This window comes from Oncorhynchus clarkii, chromosome 28 (genome assembly GCF_045791955.1).
Source record: "Oncorhynchus clarkii lewisi isolate Uvic-CL-2024 chromosome 28, UVic_Ocla_1.0, whole genome shotgun sequence".
NCBI classification, from domain to species: Eukaryota; Metazoa; Chordata; class Actinopteri; order Salmoniformes; family Salmonidae; genus Oncorhynchus; species Oncorhynchus clarkii.
The window spans coordinates 22,204,372-22,225,870 of NC_092174.1; the positions used below are offsets into that span (position 1 = coordinate 22,204,372).

At 42.2% G+C, this 21,499-nt stretch overlaps 1 protein-coding gene across 4 annotated transcripts in view; it reads left to right on the forward strand.

The window, feature by feature from the left end:
- Positions 1–229: 229 nt before the first annotated feature.
- Positions 230–21,499, forward strand: part of LOC139386926 (zinc finger, SWIM-type containing 5) — a 69,967-nt gene continuing 48,697 nt past the window's right edge. For 2 of the 4 annotated variants that reach the window (XM_071132815.1, XM_071132814.1), the window contains exon 1: positions 230–788. In XM_071132815.1, the coding sequence (XP_070988916.1) occupies positions 290–788 (499 nt within the window). In that variant the 5' untranslated portion in view covers positions 230–289. The remainder of the gene's footprint in view (positions 789–21,499) is intronic. The other 2 variants (XM_071132817.1, XM_071132816.1) reach the window with 1 other exon arrangement.

Genomic DNA, 21,499 nt, shown 5'->3' on the forward strand with positions numbered 1-21,499 from the left:
ATAGAATCTCGCCTAGGGCCCACAGAAGGCTAGAGGCGGCACTGCACACACACACACACGCACGCACGCACGCACGCACACACACACACACACACACACATACACACACACACACCAAGAGGCCAGTAGCGGTGGCGCGTTGTCAGTGCAGTATCGCGATTGGGGAGTGTTTGTTATTGGTGGTGACGTATACACCCCCTCAACCCCACTCCCTCCTCTCCGGTTGTGCAGTGTCTCATTTGTGCAATTCTGAAGCTGGTCGTCTGTTCTCAGTGTTTATCTGGACGTCATGGCGGAGGGACGTGGAGAGCTACCGCCTCAGCCGCCACTTCATCTATCTTTACCCCCGGCCAGCAAGCGACCGTGCTTGCGCCCGGCTCCCCGAGGGCCTGGTCCGGGGCCTGGTCCGGGTTTTCCGAACTCTCGGTTTCGCTGCCCGGAATCTCTGTTGGACTGTGCCGCGAAGGCTGTAGCGGAGAAATGGGCCTTTGAGAGGGTGGAGGAGCGCTTCGAGCGGATCCCAGAGCCCGTACAGCGCCGTATAGTCTACTGGTCCTTTCCGAGGAACGAAAGGGAAATATGTATGTATTCGTCGTTTCAGTGCCGCGTCGCAGGCGAAGAGGGTCCGGCGGTGGGCACAGTGGCTCCCGCTGGATCCGGGTCTGTCCCTGGAGGGGTTACCAATACGACGGCCGCCGTCGGGGCAGCGGGCACCGGAGATGGACTGCCTTTCCGCCGAGGCATACGACTTTTGGAGACTGGTTGTGTGGAAAATGTCTTACAAGTCGGTAAGTGGTACAAAAGCAGCACTTTGCCCTTGTCGCTCTTCTCCTCTTAAACAGATTTTCACATGAATCTGTACCAGCTAACTCGGTCAAGGAAGGGTCGGATGGCTTCTAGGAATTATAAGTTTTTCCATACAAACAAAAGTATTGAAAACCTGGTCTATGTTGATGCAATTTTAGCATACGCCAATATTAATTTGGTTCGGTTCGAATTAAGTGAGCAGAATGATCTACATTCGATTTGCAAATTCAGATGTCTGGCTAGGCTACTCTGTTTCAGTAGAAAGCAGGATATGTTGGTCTGTATCGGTTTAGCTGTTAATAAATTAAAGGGCTGTCAGTTGAGGAGCCTTTATTGTAGCCGTTTGTTAAAATGTGACTGTGGTTTTAACCACACGAACTGAGACAAAGTATAATTTCCATAGCCTCAATATAGCACTGACTCGCTTCACATTACGTTGAGTCGATTGAGCCGACCCAGCTATGTGTTGGCAACATTTAGCACTTTTTTCCGTCGTCTAGGGCTACAGTATGGAAGGCTACGCTTTCCGTGCGCCGGACTGGCCGCTGAGGGGATCTAACACACGCGAATAAAATGGATCTCCATTAGTCAGTTTTACATTTTTATTATTTTACAACTCGATTGTGTCTTTTTGATAGATAAATGGTAGTTTGTGTTAGACAAAGGCGGTTATTGGTTATCTTATTATAATTAAACCAACATAAGCCGCTTTGATCCAAATCCTATATCTTTTGTTTATTTGCTAGTTGGACAAGACAAAGGACTCGTATCCAATCTAGTATGGACATTTTTTTTGCTATGTTAACCAAGCATCGAACGCAAGTTTAGAAGTATTAAAATAGATCCGGATGCCTTAAATTTTACCAAATCATATTAGTGCTGGGAAAATGTGTCTCAGGGTAGCTCCTCTGCTACACAATAGCTTTCCAGTTGAGATTATCAATATCCGTCTCGCATTTCCAATGCGATCACTGCAAAATAGCCACCACTGAGGGTTATTTTCGACCAAGGGACAATTCAGCGGCTCTTCTCTCCAACGAAATATTGTTTTATTCATGCGTCTGACTCCATAAAATGTTAGACATCAAATCCTCATTATCTAAACCAATGGAGGGTTTGATTAACTTTTGTTTGGGGCTAGGGCGAAGAGCCAGATAACATGTGGGTTTACAGATCCCGACAACTGGGAACGGAATAGGCCTAGAACACGTTTTTATAGGTTACAGCAAAGACTGGGCTATTGGCCTATGTGGAAATGCTTTGATTTCATATTGTTTCTGTACAATATTACTTGAAAATAATAAAGCACACCATATTAAATTCTAAAAACATTATGATAAATCCCAAAGTTCAGTAAGGCATAAGGAAATATGATAGCATGTAGAAATATAAAATCCACATGAATTATGCAGATCTGTGTCCGACGAGAGACAGTCAATTTGTGAACTCAAGTGATTTCGCTATGGAAATGTGTGGCTGAGTATGAAAATACAACCAACATCAGCACAGTGGAGTCTGAGTTGTCCCTTGAAATATAAGCTATAATGTGCCTCAAAAGAGACACTTACCAGAGTTAGCCGTAAATAATGTATTTTTCCTCCGGGTCAATACAGGCCTGTGTACCTTTTTATGAGCAAAATGGAAAGCAGGTAAATGTTCACATATGGGTCCCTGAGATTTCTATAAAGTAGAAATGAAATCTTTTTCTGCCATTTTTTTGTGTGCATCTTGTCTCTCCAATCTTATATTTGTCTAAAAAAGACTATGGTACATTAACTTTGTTTACACCACCAAGCCTTTCTACAAAGTGCATACATTCCCATGGTATAAACCAGCTACAGATGAGGGTTGCTTGTGCCTTCAAAATATTTAGGATAGTTTTCTACTTGCTCTCTGTGACTGCCAGAACTAACCAGCTCCCTGTATCTTAACCATGCTGTGGGTCTCCTGGCACGTGATTTTTAATTTAGAGGGTTCTGCCTGGTGCTCCAGGCCTGCAAAGCAGATGGGATGTTTACAAACTAACAGCTTATATGAAGCGGTGGAGAAACCCAGGAACATGTCATCTTTGGGAATGCAGCCCGTTTATGTTCTACCTTTTGGTATACTCCGTGAGTCTAGATTCGACGACTGGCACGTCTTCCTTGCTTGTTTGATAGTTCAGACAGAACATTCCACTCCTAGTCATCCAAAACCTTGTTACCTGCCTTGAGACATTTAGCCAACTGTCAGAACAGGACAGGAACAGGCCTGTTGCTAGCTCTCGCTCTCTCTCTCTCTCTCTCTCTCCATTGCCTCATGTCTGGATGGGCCCACCACTTCTTTTCACCAGAATTGTAATTCACATGCTGCAACAGTAAGCCCAAAAGTCCTTAGTCAGCGCTTTTTATTTGTGTCGATGGGGGCAAACTCATCTGCAGTCAGGACAGTTAGCATGCAGTGGCTCATAAATACATTCAGTGTTTGGATTTTTGAAATTAATTAGTATAACTGCGTAATCAGTTGAAAGACAAGAATACCACTTTGGCCCAGATATATGCCTTTGTCTGGTGTGCTTAACTCTAAAGTCCCGTATTGCATGTGAACTCATCACATTGCACATATTAGCCTGTGCTCATAATCTGCTCAGGGCTTTAGTCATAATTAGAATAATCAAAGCTGGTTGTGTGTTTGTGTATAATCCCCCACACATGCCTAGCAGTCTCCTCATCACCAGGCAGAATCTTATAAAGTCCTCAGAGAGGAGGTTCCAGCTTTGAGTCAGGCTTCAGGATTATTGGGTCATGCTTTGTTACCCAGCTGTAGAAAAAGCCCTTGTTCACAGAAGGGGGAGTAGGAGGGTCTGTGTGTGTGGTGGGGGGGATTGTTATAAACATCGTCCTCTCTCTACCTCACCACGTTGTTTCATAAAGCCGTAATAGGTCCCCCTCTTTGAAGCTTCACCGATTTCCACTAGAGACGAAGCCATGCTTATGCTGGATTATGCAATTTAGCTCTTGAGATTCCTGTGACAATGTTTGGGGGGGGGTTCAAGTCATGTGGGGCTTCTGCTATGAAGAGAGGGTTTAAGGGTGACAGATAGCCTAGCGGTTAAGACTGTTGGGCCTGTTGGGTTTGAATCCCTGAGCAGACTAGGTGAAAAACAATCTGTATGTGCCCTTGAGCAAGGCACTTAACCCTAATTGCTCCTGTAAGTCGCTCTGGATAAGAGGTTCTGCTAGATGACTAAAGTGTAAATAAAAGGAAGTGATTGAGCTCAGCCAGGTCCATTCCTAGTCATCGATGATGTACCTCAGCCATGACTCAAACAGGAGTCACCCACTTCTTGGATTTTTGTGTGGCAGGGTGCGGGCTGAGTACGATCATGTCTTTTTGTTTTTCCATCTTGGCATCTCATTTGTAACACCTGTATTGTGGAAGGCATTTTTGTGTGTTTTTAGTGTTTCGTTAGAAATGACACATGGCAAAATAAGTTGTTTCTACTAGATGATGCCATGTTAATGCTGTGGGTAGACGGCTGTTTAACTGTCTGTCTCTCTCCTCTCATTCTGTTACATTTGGGCTCTTCTACTTCCCTACTACAAAATGAAAACTACCCATTCGCTAATGACTAACCCATAGTGTCTAGTCTACATTATAAAATGGATATGTATCGTTAGTAAATCTGTGCATCTGCTAATGGACTTTACTTAGGCTATTTGTTTTTGATGCAGACCCCTTCTAATTATTTTCGTGCCCTTACTGTATGTTTTCCCAAACTCAAGTGAGTTTGGAGCTTGTTTCTTGGCTCGATTTTCTTGGCTCGATTTGAGGCAGATATTAATTTGTTGCTCCTCATGTCACTACTCATAGTTAGCCTTATCCAGCTCATTTTCAAATGTTGCTATGGAACAGCCAAACAACAGAAGTGATGGATTCGACTTCCACTTTACTTCCCTACTGCAGCCCGCCGGTGGCAAACTTGCCTCAAGATGCTGGAGTAAATTATTAGGAGTCAATTTATAGAGCATAAAAGTAAAGTAAACATGTATAAGTGTAACGATAGGCTATGTAGCCTATAGTTTAACTATAAAACCTTTGTGAGTATTAACACTAGAGGAGAGTTTGTTGTTCTACAGTCCTACACCTGTCAATCAACCAGTGGTGTAAAGTACTTAAGTAAAAACACTTGAAAGTACTACTTATATAGGCCATCCAATGTATTCGGTGCATGTGACAAATAAAATGTGATTTGATTTAAGTTGTTTTTGGGGGCGTATCTGTGCTTTTCTTTACTATTTATATTTTAAACAACTTTTACTTTTACTTCACCACATCCTTAAAAAATGATGTACTTTTTACTCCATACATTTTCCCTGACACCCAAAAGTACTCATTACATTTTGGATGCTTAGCAGGACAGGACAATTGTCTAATTTACACACTTATCATGATAACATCCCAGGTCATCCCTACTGCCTCTGATCTGGCGGACTCACTTAACACATGCTTTGTAAATTATGTCTGACTGTTGGAGCGTGCCCCTGGCTATCCGTAAAAATAATAATTATAATTATGCCGTCTGGTTTGCTTTATATAAGGAATTTGAAATTATTTACACTTACTTTTTATACTTAAGTATATTTAAAACCAAATACTTTTAGATTTGTACTCGAGTAGTATTTTACTGGGTGCCTCACTTCTACTTGAGTCATTTTCTATCACGGTATCTTTACTTTTACTCAAGTATACTTTTTCCACCATTGCAATCATCTGATCAACATATCCTACAGCATGCTGCCTATTAATAAAGTGGTAACAAGTCCATTCAGTGTGTGTTTTTTGTCATATTGACAACTGATAATAATAGGCTACTTCAATGTACATGTGTAGGCCAAATGAAAAATAATATAGCACATATTTTACAGCATGTCAATATTGCCTTGTTGCTCAAATGGTTTGCGAGTGATTTCCATTTTTCTAATGGTTGTCAAGTCCTTTGGGTCTTGTTTTACTGTGCTCATCTCTCTGTCTGTCCTGTGCAACTGTTTGCAAATGGCAATGCATCAGTAAAACAATGTTATCATAACTGGCCAAAAGTGATCACACCAATGCACTTTCTCTCCTAAACTTTCCCTGACAGTTAATTTTCTGCAGGCCTGTTTTACATTCAGCAAGAGCAAGTCTGCTCCACTATCAGGGCCGGCGTTATGGGCGGGCCCCAGGGGGCCTGGCCCGCCCTACCGGACCCCCTTGCCCGTCCAAATAAATATAGACATATTTATTATTTATTTGACCGAGACGCATGCCGACAAAGATTCATCAATCTCAGATTTAAGCATCCAAGTGAGCAAAACAGTGCCCCTCTGTCTCAGTATGTGTAGACCACAGGAGGTTGGTGGCACCTGAATTGGTTAGGACAGGGTTGTGGTAATGGCTGGATTGGTATAAGTGGAATGGTATCAAACACAAACATGGTTTCCATGTGTTTGATGCCATTCCATTCCTTCCGCTCCAACCATTATGAGCTGTCCTCCCTTTCTCAGCCTCCACTGGTGTAGATCATGTATTGTATCTGATGCTGTCTGGGCAAAAAGAGTATGGCATGTCATACCTTTTCTGGCCAGACAGCATCAGATACATGGGCCACTTATAGTAAGACAAAGGGGTGCTGTTTTGCTCTCCAGTTTCAGCTGAGAGGAAGAAATGAAGCGAGAGAACCCACTTTTGCCAAAATCTGCTCTGAATAAGCACAATGCGTTTCTAATATGCAGACCTAACCTTGTCGCCTGCATTCTCGACTTTGGACCAACGACTCACGTTGTTAGGGAGGAGACATGATCACCTTATCATTGTATACAGATCTCTGGTTTCAGACACTTGCAAAGTAAAAAGGAAAGTTGGCGGGTGAACAATGCACTGTTCGGATGCTGGCTTCCCCTATAGTGTATTGATGTTTTGCCAAAATGTATATAATAATTACTTACTAAAATCCTTCAAAATACTTTACCAGAGAGTTTGAATTGGCCACAGAGGACCATTTAGCTTATTTAAAAAAATGTGGATTGTTTCAAATCACAACTGCATATGCCTATTTGTCAAGCCAGCTTTATGGGCAACGCACGTGGTAATAGGCCTAGTTGATTACTGAGAAGCATCTGTCAGGAAAAAGCATCTCAAATGTGTGAAGATAATGTATGTGGAGTATAATTTAAAGTGTTAAATTCATGCACGCGCATGCGTGGTCCTGTGGAAAAAAAACGGGCCTGCTTATAGAAATCAACTCTCTCAACTGATTTTGTTCTGGCTCTGTCTACTATTGATTAGCCCTAGGCCTACATTTTTAGACGAAAATGATTATTTCTACCTGGGCTACAAAAACACAGTGCAATGAGAAATGTATTATTGTTAACAAGTGAGTACACAATTATTGTCTATAGGCTGTAAACTGCTAGCCTGGCTGACTCGCAACCCACGTGACCACACAGCGAGGCGGTTGTTAGCAAGATTAGTAAACTGCAGTGATCTAGGCTAATTTGAATAACCGCTCAAACATCCTGTTTTGTTTCATGCCGAAATAATTGCATAGCCTACAGCCTAGGCCCGATTCTACAACTATTTGGATCAGTTTGGGTCTATTCTCGATAGTTTAGAAGGTCCTGAAAGGTACATTTGCAGCCCACTCATGGTGTATTTAGTCAGGATGTAGCCTTTCAGTGTTTAGATAGGCAGCCTACTATAGGCTTCTCCTTTCCAACTCCCCGCCCCTCGTTAATGCTGTAGCCTATTTTACGTTCCGCAAGCAAGGGTGCATTTGTCCTCCAATAGGCTCTCGGTGAATAAAATATGTGGAAATAAGTGTCCAACCAGCTTTTGTACTCTATTTTTTCCTGGGACTGCACACGATTTAAGAGGAATAGCCTAGGCGGCGGAGAGGCCAGTTGTGTAATTGCGCAACAGAACAATGATGACAGACAGACTCGAGACGTATATGCTAACAGGCTGACTACGCCGCTCGCGTTGCGTGCGTGAGCGTTGCAAAATAAATGTAAGAAATCAATGTTATTCAATTATTGCACCCACACTGCTCGCGTGCGCCGATGAGCGTCTGTGTTGCCAAGGGCTAAAATAGAAATCAGTTCTATTTCTGACACAGTTCACGCTGCAAGTCCTGTCTCTCCCATCTCCTCATTGGTTTATGGTATAACCAATGAGGAGATGGCACGTGGGTGACTGAAAGACGAACAAGGTTGAACAAAGTTGCCAATTGCAATATAAAGTCAGGAGAAGAAAAAGCCTGGAAGGAGGAGAGATGACTAGAAATGATTCAGTTGACCGTTTTATGTGTGCATTAATTGGCGGAGTAGAGGACCGTGTGCATTTCAGGTAAAATAACAACTCAATGTTTATATCCCAGGACAAATTAGCTAGCATCAGCAAGCTAGCTAAATAGGGCAAATTAGCTAGCAAGTGTCCCCAAATTAATATAATTGGTCAGAGTTTGTTTTGATATTTTAACCTGCGTGTTGTGATCACGTTTGGTGTGGGGGGACAAAATATATTTATGCACGATGGTGCACGCGCACAGCCGGTTTGGGTTCCATGTAAGTTAGAAGCGTATGCCCATAAACCCATCCATTTATAAAGAGAATATATCGTGTTAATTTACACTGTGGGGAAAAAAAGTGATCAGATAGGCTACCTATGATTTCGTTATGTTAGCTCCAGTCCCCGGACACGCAGCTCAAAAAGCTACTGTATTGATTCTGTTTTTTAGGGACAATAAATGTATCCTACCTAGGCTACAACAACACAATGCAATGCAGAATGTTATTGTTTTCAAGGGAGTAGAAAACTCTAGTCTGTAAACCACAGGGAATAGCCTATGTCATTTGAATAACTGCTCATAAGCCCGGTGTTTTGAATGCATATTCATTTAGAAATAACTGCATCAGGGCTTCCGGTGACGCAACGTAGGAAATGGCTGCCTAGTTTTTCGTACTGCACATCGGTTGGGTATTTCCCCCCCTAAATTTGACTATTTACTCTGAGCATTAGGCAAAAGGGAAAAGGGGAAAATAGGAAAAGGTTGCGGAGCTACAACAACAACAAGACAGTAGAAGATATAATCGTCGATGAACCCGAAATAGCTAATGCTAGCGCAAAAAAAATACTTATTTTCCACCATAATTTGCAATCCTACAATGTGATTTTTCTGGATTTTTTCCCTCATTTTGTCTGTCATAGTTGAAGTGTACCTCTTTTTAAGTGAGAGAACTTGCACAATTGGTGGCTGACTAAATACTTTTTTGCCACACTGTATATTAGCTAAGGATTAATGACACATTGACAACGGGGCGACAGAAGGGAATATCAAGGGGAGTATTCATGATATGCAAGCATGACCAATATAGTTTTCACTTGTAATTAACCGATGTGTATAAGCGACAAAATAGGCGCCCTTATTATTTTCGGTTCCACCAGGTCTTGTTTGTGACTACGTCACGCATTTTCATATCTGAGCGAGGGGCCCGTCCTGCGGACAGGCTCATCCCCTCAAACCCCAGAGGCAAGAGACAGACAGTCCTCTGGCATGGGAGTCCAAATACCAAAATATTTTCCTACTTTGGTTTACTTTATTATCGCTCTTGATTTGTCGTTCATTTTTAGGCTCATGATAAGCAGGCAGATATGGTGCACAGTTTTTTTTTATTTATATCGATGCATCATGGGGAATTTAAGGTCATAAGTCTCAATGTAAATGGACTGGGGAGTTACATCAAGAGAAGTAAGGTCATAAGTCTCAATGTAAACGGACTGGGGAGTGCCATCAAGAGAAGTAATGGTCTTCTACGGGAATGTGTTTGATTTAATTGCCACAGAAACCACTGGCACTCTTATCTGTGGAGGGGACTTTAACGCAATTCTAAACTCAAAATTGGACAGCACAAACCAAAATAGGAAAATGAGCCTAGTTTCCAAAAAGATCAATAGGATACTGCAGGCTCTAGGACTGCTCGATGTATGGCGTGACACCCACAAGACCGATAAGGAATATACTTTTTACTCAGCCCGCCACACTGAATACTCCAGGTTAGACTACTTTTTATGTACAGTGCAGATAGACACAGGCTTAAGGATTGTAGGATCGGGCAGAGCGACTTATCAGATCATAATGGAGTTTACTTAACTTTTCACCTTGATAGCAAACCAAGAAATACTATATGGAGACTTAATACAAGCATGCTGAATGATCCAGCATTCAAGGAATCAATAAAGACAGAATTGAACATCTATCTGGAGAATAATGATAATGGGAAAGTATCTCCTGCTATATTGTGGGATGCAGCTAAGGTGGTTATTAGAGGGAAGATCATAGCCACATCATCTCTCAAGAAAAAGATTAAAGCACAGAAACTGCTGAAATTACAGGAAACCCTAAGAAACTTAGAACGATCTCATAGTCAATACAAAGACCCTCTTATATTACGAGAGATTCAAAAGGTAAAACAGGAAATTACCCAGATTTATAGAGAAGAAGTAGAGAAAAAGCTTAGGTTCCTGAAACAACGATATTATGAAGCAGGCTCAAAGGAAACCAAATTACTAGCATGGAGACTCACGAAACAACAAGCACAGAATACCATTTTCAAAATAAAAGACCCCAAAACAAAAAAGATCACATGCAAATGAGATGAAATACAGAATGCATTTGAATCATATTACACAAATCTGTACAAGCAACCAGAGAAGGCAGATGCACAGACAATAGAGCACTTTTTGAACTCACTTGATCTCCCGTCAATTGGGACAGAGCAAAATGATAGACTAACTTTAGAAATGAACACCGAATAAATTACTAAAGCAACATCTCAACTAAAAGTCAACAAGTCTCCAGGCACTGATGGCTTCCCTTCAGAATGGTTCAAGACCTTCAGAGAACAATTAGCACCTCTACTTAAGCCCTGTTTTAACTGGACTCTGGGGGAGGGGGGTCTCCCACCGTCTTGGAGAGAGGCCATCATATCTGTAATCCCAAAAGAGGGTAAAGATGAGAAAGAATGCAGTTCATATAGACCTATCGCAATTCTTAACACAGATTATAAACTATATGCATCAATAATAGCCAAAAGAATGGAGAACATAATCCCAGAATTGACTGACGGAGAACAAACTGGTTTCATACAAAATAGGCAGACACAGGACAATATAAGGAGAACACTACATGTCATGGACCACATTACTCAGAATAAGACAAGTGCAATATTAATCAGCCTAGATGCAGAAAAATAATTTGTTTAAGTGGGATGGGATTACCTATTCAAAGTTATGGAAAGATTTGGTTTCAACAAAGAAGTGATACAGTGCATCAAAACACTGTATTCATGTCCGACCGCTAGAATAAAGATAAATGGAAATTTGACAAGAACGATAAAATTAGAGTGAGGGGCAAGACAAGGCTGTAATCTTTCACCCACGCTCTTCTCCTTGTACCTCGAACCATTAGCACAGGCAATAAGACAGGACCCAACCTTAGAGGGAATAATAAGAGACAGTGAACATAAGATATGTATGTATGCTGATGACGTTCTGTTATTCCTTAAAGACCCAGGCTCAAGTGTACCTAGATTGATGGATGTTTAACAAACATTTGGAACATATTCATGTGCTTAACGTACACAAGACCCAGGCCCTAGTATATAATTATACCCCACAGGAAGAGCTGAAGAGTAGGTATAACTTCACCTGGACCTCTTTATCCATTAAATATCTTGGAGTGTATCTACCAGAAGATACACCCACACTTTATTGCATGAATTACGATCACATTAACAAGAAAATATATGATGACATAGACAGGTGGAATTCACTTCCCTTAGATCTTAGTGGTAGAATTGAAACCATCAAAATGAACATCCTGCCAAGGTTACTGTATTTGTTCCAATCACTGCCCATATAAATTCCACCTAAACAGTTTAGGGAATGGGATAAACGGATATCAAGGTTTATCTGGAACAGTAAGAGACCAAGAACTAGATATACAACACTACAGTTACCAAAACACTGTGGGGGTGTGGCCTTACCAAACCTAAAAGATTATTATGTGTCAGCCCAATTGAGACCTCTGGTGTGTTGGTGCAATTCAGAATACGAATCCAAATGGAAGACTACTTTGACAGAGATACCCATACAGTCAGTTTTGGGAAATGAGGACGTGGTAAAAGAAATATACAATAGACAAAATCAGTGGATTCATTTCTCTCTGAAGACATGGTTTAGGGTAGATAAACAAAATAATTTAGACAGAGAGCTCAAACTGCTGAGTTGGCCCGCATACGACCCCAGCTTCATCCCTGCTACTCAGGACAGCAGGTTTAAACAATGGACGCATCACATCATTCAGTACAATTATAAGGAATGGGAACCTAGATAACTTCCAGGACCTAAGTAAAAAACATGGCTTGGATAAACAAGATTTTTACAGATACCTACAAGTTCGACACTATTTCTTTTTTTTCGTATTTTTTTTACCCCCTTTTTCTCCCCAATTTCGTGGTATCCAATTGTTGTAGTAGCTACTATCTTGTCTCATTGCTACAACTCCCGTACGGGCTCGGGAGAGACGAAGGCTGAATGTCATGCGTCCTCCGATACACAACCCAACCAGCCGTACTGCTTCTTAACACAGCGCGCATCCAACCCGGAAGCCAGCCGCACCAATGTGTCGGAGGCTACACCGTGCACCTGGCAACCTTGGCTATCGCGCACTGCGCCCGGCCCGCCACAGGAGTCGCTGGTGCGCGATGAGACAAGGAGATCCCTACCGACCAATCCCTCCCTAACCCGGACGACGCTAGGCCAATTGTGCGTCACCCCACGGACCTCCCGGTCGTGGCCGGTTACGACAGAGCCTGGGCGCGAACCCAGGGACTCTGATGGCACAGCTGGCGCTGCAGTACAGCACCCTTAACCACTGCGCCACCCGGGAGGCCCCGACACTATTTCTTAAGTGAGATAAAAGTGACTGACCCTCGAGCAGCTCCTAAATTAATCAAAGTATTCACTAACGCATACAACTTGGGGAGAAACAAAAAAAACGATTTCAAATCTCTACTTGGGTATTCAATCCTCAAAGAAACATTCTACAAACTATATTAAAAAGAAATGGGAGGAGGAACTTAATAACCTCTTGTAACTAGGGGGCACTATTTTTAATTTTGGAAAAATAACGTTCCCAAAGTAAACCGCCTATTTCTCAGGACCAGATGCTAGAATATGCATATAATTGACAGCTTAGGATAGAAAACACTCGAATGTTTCCAAAACTGTCAAGATATTGTCTGTGAGTACAACAGAACTGATATTGCAGGCGAAACCCTGAGGAAAATCCAATCAGGAAGTGCCTCTTATTTTGAAACCGTTGTGTTCCTATGCACCCCTATTGGCCATTGGAAGGGATATCAACCAGATTCCTTTTTCTACGTATTCCCTAAGGTGTCTACAGCATTTTGACGTAGTTTCACGCCTTTATGTTGAAGAATGAGCGTAAACGACTACATTTTGCGTAAGTGGCCAGCTGAGGGCTCTCAGCGTGATTCCTGCGTAAAAGACAGAGGTAGTCATTTTTCCTCTCGCTCCTACTGAAAAGCTAATTGTCCCGGTTGATATATTATCGAATAAATATTTGAAAAACACCTTGAGGATTGATTATAAAAAACGTTTGCCATGTTTCTGTCGATATTATGGATATAATTTGTTTTTCGGCGTTGTCATGACCACTATTTCCGGTGGATTTCTCAACATAAGGTGACCAACAAACGGAGGTATTTTGGGTATAAAAATAATCTTTATGGAACAAAAGGAACATTTGCTGTCTGACTGGGAGTCTCGTCAGTGAAAACATCCGAAGATCATCAAAGGTAAACGGTTAATTTGATTGCTTTTCTGATTTTCGTGACCGAGCTTCCTGCTGCTAGCTGGACATAATGCTATGCTTGGCTATCGATAAACTTGCACAAATGCTTGTCTTGCTTTGGCTGTAAAGCATCATTTCAAAATCTTAGATGACAGGGTGATTAACAAAAGGCTAAGCTGTGTTTCACTATATTTCACTTGTGATTTCATGAATACGAATATTTTCTAGTAATATTTTTTGACCGTTGCGCTATGCTAATTAGTGTAGTTGATGACAATTCTCCCGGATCCGGGATGGGTAAGTTTCAAGAGGTTTTAACATTGAAATAACTGATGAAACATGGTTGAACATATTAGAGACTCAACAAAGCTCCACCAACTCAAGGTCATGGAGAGAATTCTGTTGGAAGAATGTTATACGTTTCTTCATAACACCTAAACTGAAATCAAAACAGACTGGCTCACTACACCCTTGTTGGAGAGAATGCGGTCTATTGAGGGGGGACCACTCTCATATCTTTTGCACTTGACCCGCAATCGAAATTTACTGGGGAGAAATAAGATCTAACATTGGAAAAATAATGGGATTTGACATAGAACAAACATTCATTTCTTTGTACATGGAAATACCTGATAACTTACACAATAGAGAAAAGTACCTCTTGAATGTCCTACTGGCAGCCAGTAAAAAGGCTATAACTAGGAAATGTCTACAAACAGACCCTCCCACAGTGACACAATGGATAGACATTGCAGAACAAATACACCACATGGAGCGTATGACCTTTGCTTTAAGAACTCAACAGGAGAGAGGTCAAGAATACTGGTAAAAAAAATGGGTTTCGTACTTGGAAAAGGTCTAATTCAAAGATGTCAATGTAACTAATATGATGATATGATGATGAAGGTATGAAGTGCACTGTAACTGCCAGGTCTTTTTTTGTTGTTCTTTTATTTGACTTTATTTGTGCTTTCTTTGTGTTCCTACAATAAAAACAAAGTATATAAAAAAAGAAATAACTGCATCTAGCCTGCCTAGATGTCATTTGGATCAGTTATGGTTATTTTTATCGTCAATTTAGCCTTCAAGGTCCAGGCACTTTAGCAGGCCAGTAATATGGTTTATTTTCTCAGGATCTATCAGATAACAGAAACATGCTAATGCAGGGATTTCTAGTGGCACGCATATGAATTATGACAATGTGAGTGTGCAGAGGAAGTTGTTGCATAGTTTCCATGTTATGAAAGCGTTCGAGAATGAGGTGGATATTTCTGAAGGTCTTTGTCTTAAGAGTGGTTACTCTCATTGTTGTCTTTGTATTCTAGGTCAAATATTACTCAGAACCTATACACGTTTTTAAAAAGGGACCACTAATTCTGCTCCGTCTCTCATCGCCCAGACAGACAATATTTAATCAAGACAATTAATTCCATGCCTGCAAGCCTTAAAGAAAATCAGTCAAACAGATCTTCTCTTCACACTTATTAGAACTCTCAGGTTTGAAGGGCACAGCCATTCAAATCCCTTTCTGTCTCTATCAAAGGAGAGAAATTAATTTGGTCAGGGGAAGGGAGAGGTGGGGAGGGGGGGGCGCTTAAGTATGCAAAAGGATTAATCAGGGGAGAGTACAAAATGCTCCTTCTGATAAAGCAAGGTGAACACATACGCACGCACACACACACAGACTCTATAGTTGCTAGGCCAACACAATGTTGCTGTGAAGTTGTGGGAATGTGTTATATAAGCTTTAGTGACTGACCCTGAGGACAGACCATGTAAAGAAGAGCCATGCTGACTGACTGACTGTATAGCCATGCTTCTTCCTCTCATGTGCCACATGTATTCAGATCTAGTCCCCAGTTACTGCTGCTTGTTTTCATGTTTACACTGGAACAAGATGATAACCAGCTACAGCACCATTCACATTCCACCCCTCTCATATAACATGTGTTGTCTGTAGGGGTTTCATAACAATGATTTACCTTTGGTTCGGTGCATTCTCAAATGTTGAAAATCAATGTGACTTTGCCCCCTTTGCATTTGTTGCCCGCCTCCTGCCCAGCAATACCCTCTGATTGCTTGACTTTATCAGTAATACACACTGCTCAGCCCAGATCCCACACTTTTACAGACCTGACTTGTGGAAGAATATGCTGCTTGTTCTACAGGGAGATAATGGGTTTATTCATTCCACTGATCTATCACTGATCTCTAGCTTCCACCATATTGATAGGTTGGGCCCAGTGGTAATGTTTAGATTCCTCCTCCTCTCCATTCCCTGGCTGGCGCCGAGGGCCCCATGCTCATACCCGCTGGTGTGTCATGTGCGTCAGTCACTAACCATTCCGCCTTTTATCCGTGTTTTTATTGGAGCTAACAGCTTTCCGCGCACACATACACTGTTCCCTGCTCAAACCAACAACACAGGGTCAAGGAGAATGACTGCAAACGTTAGTTCCTATTGAAGCCATCATGCATCAGTGGTGAGTTATCCTGTTAGTCCTCATTCCAGCAGGTATATATTATACAGTTGTTATCACAAGCTGCTGCAATGTGACTTATTGTGGCCAGCTTGGAGATTATTATTACAGAGTTAATACTGGTTGTTGGAGTGGGATTGACGTCTGTGGGTGGCCTTTCACCATTTATTTGGATTCCTCATGTCTTACTCATTGTTTCAAAAAACGTTTGGACCAAATCGGATGTTAGGTACTATATTTATAGGAATCCATTAAATGTAAAATGATCGATTTGGGTGCAATACTTTTAACTTAATTTCTAAGAGATCAAATTTATATTTCAACAAAATAATGTATTGCAGGAATGCTAATCGTATCTGTTCCTAATCACAGAAACAATTTCAGAACAATCTGGGATGGTGTGGGTCGAAATCCTCTTTCTTGTGCTTTTAGAGGTTGAACGACTCTAAAAGGATTTGTCATGGGTCCTCGGGTCCTGAAAAATGTCTACAGCTGCACCATTGAGAGCATGCATCACAGGTTGGTATGGCAACTGCTTGGCATCCAACCGCAAGGTGCTACAGAAGGTAATGTGGACGATCGAGAAAATCATTGGGGCCAAGCTCCAGAGGAAAGCCCTAAAAATGGTCAAAGACTCCAGCCACCCAAGTCGTAAACTGTTATCTCTGCTACTGCATTCCAATCAGTACTGAGGTACCAAGTCTGGAACCAACAGGACCCTGAACAGCTTTTACCCCGACACCATAAGACTGCTAAATAGTTAGTCTATCTATTTTGTTAATGATCTGCATTGACCCTTTTTGTACAACCTTTTTTTGACTCATCATGCTGCTGCTACTGTTTACAATCGGTCATTTTATTCCTAGCTATATGTACACATCTACCACAATGATCTCATACCCCCGCACATTAACACAGTACTGGTACCCCTTGTATATAGCCATGTTATCGTTACTTTTCTATTGTTTTGCTATCTTCTTTCTCCTTGCAACGTTGGGAGGTTTCCGTAAGCATTTCACTGTTAGTCTACACCTGCTGTTTACCAAGAATGTGACAAATAAGATGTCATTTGATTTGAAATGCAAAAATATCACCAGGGGTAATAAAAAGGCCATGGAAAGAGAAGGCAAATCAGCCCAAGGAATGGAAAAAGTGATTGAGAGTAGGGAGAGATCATCAATCAACCCATATCCTGGGCTACTAAAGGATTGTGTGAAGCCAAGCAAAAACTCCTCCGACTTCCCTTCTGTCAAAGTCTTCAAATTTAGAGAGTGGCATCGTCCCTGGCCATGTAACATAAAACTTGGAGAGGAGGAAATGCAGCCACAGAGCAACCAGCCTCTCCCATACAAGCCTTTTATCCAGCTGAGTTTCTGTGTGCTTGGAGTTGTGGCCAGTTCACATGGAAACTTAATTTTCTCCATCTGGACTGCAGGGAAGGCTAATGTGTTGAAGAAGGGGTCAAATATCCTGCCAGAGGGTAGAAACAGGAGAAAGGGAGAGACAAAGAAAGAATGAGAGTGAGGCCTCTGTGGCAGTCAGCTATATGTGAAACATTATGCACATTTCTAATGGGGAGACTCAGATTGTTGTTAAGATGTTTTGGCTATGTATAAATCCTCTTTTATACAGTAGATGCTCTTCTTTTTACTTGCTTGTCAAGTGACCAGTCTGGAATTGATCAAATACAACTGTATTGCCAAATACAACAGATGTAGGTAGACCTTACAGTGAAACGCTTACTTATAAGCCCTTGACCAACAATGCAGTTTAAAGAAAAATAAGTGTCTGGTAAAAATAAAGCTGGAGGAAGTAAGAAATTAAAATAAGAAATTAAAGAGCAGCAGTAAAATAACAGTAGTGTGGCTATATACAGGGTGTACTGGTACAGAGTCAATGTGCAGGGGCACAGGTTAATTGAGGTAATATGTACAGTTGAAGTCGGAAATGTACATACATTTCAACTCACTTTTTCATAGTTGCTGACATTTAATCCTGGTAAAAATTCCCTGTTTTTAGGTCAGTTAGGATCATCACTTTATTTTAAGAATGTGAAATGTCAGAATAATAGTAGAGATTTATTTCAGCTTTTATTTCTTTCATCACATTCCCAGTGGGTCAGAAGTTTACATACACTCAATTAGTATTTGGTAGCATTGCCTTTAAATTGTTTAACTTGGGTCAAACGTTTAGGATAGTCTTCCACAAGCTTCCCATAATAAGTTGGGCGAATTTTGGGCCATTCCCCCTGACAGAGCTGGTGTAACTGAGTCAGGTTTGTAGGCCTCCTTGCTCGCGCACACATTTTTCAGTTCTGCCCACACATTTTCTATGGGATTGAGGTCAGGGCGTTGTGATGGCCACTCCAACACCTCGACTTTGTTGTCCTAAAGCCATTTTGCCACAACTTTGGAAGTATGCTTGGGAACATTGTCCATTTAGAAGACCCCTTTGCGACCAAGCTTTAACTTCCTGACTGATGTCTTGAGATGTTGCTTCAATATAGCCATACAATTTTCCTCTCTCATGATTCCATTTATTTTGTGAAGTGCACCAGTCCCTCCTGCAGCAAGGCACATCCACAACATGCTGCCACCCTCGTGCTTTACTGTTGGGATGGGGTTCTTCGGCTTGCAAGCCTCCCCCTTTTCGCTCCAAACATAACGATGGTCATTATGACCAAACTGTTACATTTTTGTTTCATCAGACCAGAGGACATTTCTCCAAAAAGTATGATTTTTGTCCCCATGTGCAGTTGCAACCGTAATCTGGCTTTTTTATGGCTGTTTTGGAGCAGTGGCTTCTTCCTTGCTGAGTGGCCTTTCAGGTTATGTCGATATAGGACTCGTTTTACTGTGGATATAGATACTTTTGTACTTGTTTCCTCCAGAATCTTCACAAGGTCCTTAGCTCTTGTTCTGGGATGGATTTGCACTTTTCGTACCAAAGTACGTTCATCTCTAGGAGGAGAACGCTCTCCTTCCTGAGCGGTATGATGGCTGCCTGGTCCCACGCTGTTTATACTTGCGTACTATTGTTTGTACAGGTGAAGGTGGTACCTTCAGGCATTTGGAAATTACTCCCAAGGATTAACCAGACTTGTGGAGGTCTACAATCTTTTTTTCAGAGTTCTTGGCTGATTTATTTTGATTTTCCCATGATGTCAAGCAAAGAGGCACTGAGTTTGAAGGTAGGCCTTGAAATACATCCACAGGTACACCTCCAATTGACTCAAATGATGTCAATTAGCCTATCAGAAGCTTCTAAAGCCATGACCTAATTTTCTTGAATTTTCCAAGCTGTTTAAAGGCACAGTCAACTTGGTGTATGTAAACTTCTGACCCACTGGAATTGTGATACAGTGAAATAATCTGTCTGTAAACAATTATTGGAAAAATTACTTGTCATGCACAAAGTAGATGTCCAAACCAACTTGCCAATCCCTGTAGTTTGTTAAGAAGAAATTTGTGGAGTGGTTGAAAAACGGGTTTTAATGACTCCAACCGACTTGTATGTAAACTTCCGACTTCAACTGTACATGTAGGTAGAGTTAAAGTGACTATGAATAGATAATAAAGAGAGTAGCAGCAGTGTAAAAGAGGGGTCTTGGTAGCCTTATGATTAGCTGTTCAGGAGTCTTATGGCTTGGGGGTAGAAGCTGTTAAGAAGCCTTTTGGACCTAGACTTGGCGCTCCAGTACTGCTTGTCGTGCGGTAGCAGAGAACAGTCTATGACTATGGTGGCTGGAGTCTTTCACAATTTTTAGGGCCTTCCTCTGACCGCCTGGTATAGAGGTCCTGGATGGCAGGAAGATTGGCCCCAGTGATGTACTGGGCTGTAAGCACAACCCTCTGTAGTGTCTTGCAGTCGGAGGCCGAGCAGTTGCCATACCAGGCAGTGACGCAACCAGTCAGGATGCTCTCGATGGTGCAGCTGTTGAACGTTTTGAGGATCTGAGGACCCATGCCAAATCTTTTTAGTTACCGGAAGGGGGAATATGCTTTGTCGTACCATCTTCATGGCTGTCTTGGTGTGTTTGGACCATGATAGTGTGTTGGTAATGTGGACACCAGCTCTCAACCTGCTCCACTACAGCCCTGTCGATGAGAATGGGGGCATGCTTGGTCTTCCTGTAGTTCACGATGAGTTCCTCTTGTCTTGCTCACATTGAGGAGAGGTTGTTGTCCTGGCACCACACTGCCAGGTCTCTGACCTCCTCCCTATATGCTGTGTCATCATTGTCCGTGATCAGGCCTACGACTGTGTCATCTGCAAACTTAATGATGGTGTTGGAGTTGTGCCTGGCCATGCAGTTATGGGTGAACAGGGAGTACAGGAGGGGACTGAGAGCACACACCCCTGATTCCCCGTGTTGAGGATCAGCGTGGCAGATGTGTTGTTACCTACACTTACCACCCGGGGGTGGCCCGTCAGGAAGTCCAGAATCCAGTTGCAGAGGGAGGTGTTTAGTCCCAGGGTCCTGAGTTTTGAGGGCACTATGGTGTTAAAAGCTTAGCTGTAGTCATTGAATAGCATTCTCACGTAGGTGTTCCATTTGTCCAGGTGGGAAAGGGCAGTGTGGAGTGCAATAGACATTGCATCATCTGTGGATCTGTTGGGGCAGTATAAAATTTGTAGTGTGTCTCTAGGGTTTCTGGGATATGGTGTCGATGTGAGCCATGACAGCCTTTCAAAGCACTTTATGGCTACAGACGTGAGTGCTATGGGTCAGTAGTCATTTAGACAGGTTAAATCAAATCACATTTATATATATATAGCCCTTCGTACATCAGCTGATATCTCAAAGTGCTGTACAGAAACCCAGCCTAAAACCCCAAACGGCAAGCAATGCAGGTGTAGAAGCACGGTGGCTAGGAAAAACTCAGTAGAAAGGCCAAAACCTAGGAAGAAACCTAGAGAAGAACCAGGCTATGTGGGTTGGCCAGTCCTCTTCTGGCTGTGCCGGGTGGAGATTATAACAGAACATGGTCAAGATGTTCAAATGTTCATAAATGACCAGCATGGTCAAATAATAATAATCACAGGCAGAACAGTTGAAACTGGAGCAGCAGCACGGCCAGGTGGACTGGGGACAGTAAGGAGTCATCATGTCAGGTAGTCCTGAGGCATGGTCCTAGGGCTCAGGTCCCCGAGAGAGCGAGAAAGAGAGAGAGAGAGAATTAGACAGAGCATACTTAAATTCACACAGGACACCAGATAGGACAGGAGAAGTACTCCAGATATAACAAACTGACACTAGCCCCCCAACACATAAACTACTGCAGCATAAATACTGGAGGCTGAGACGGGAGGGGTC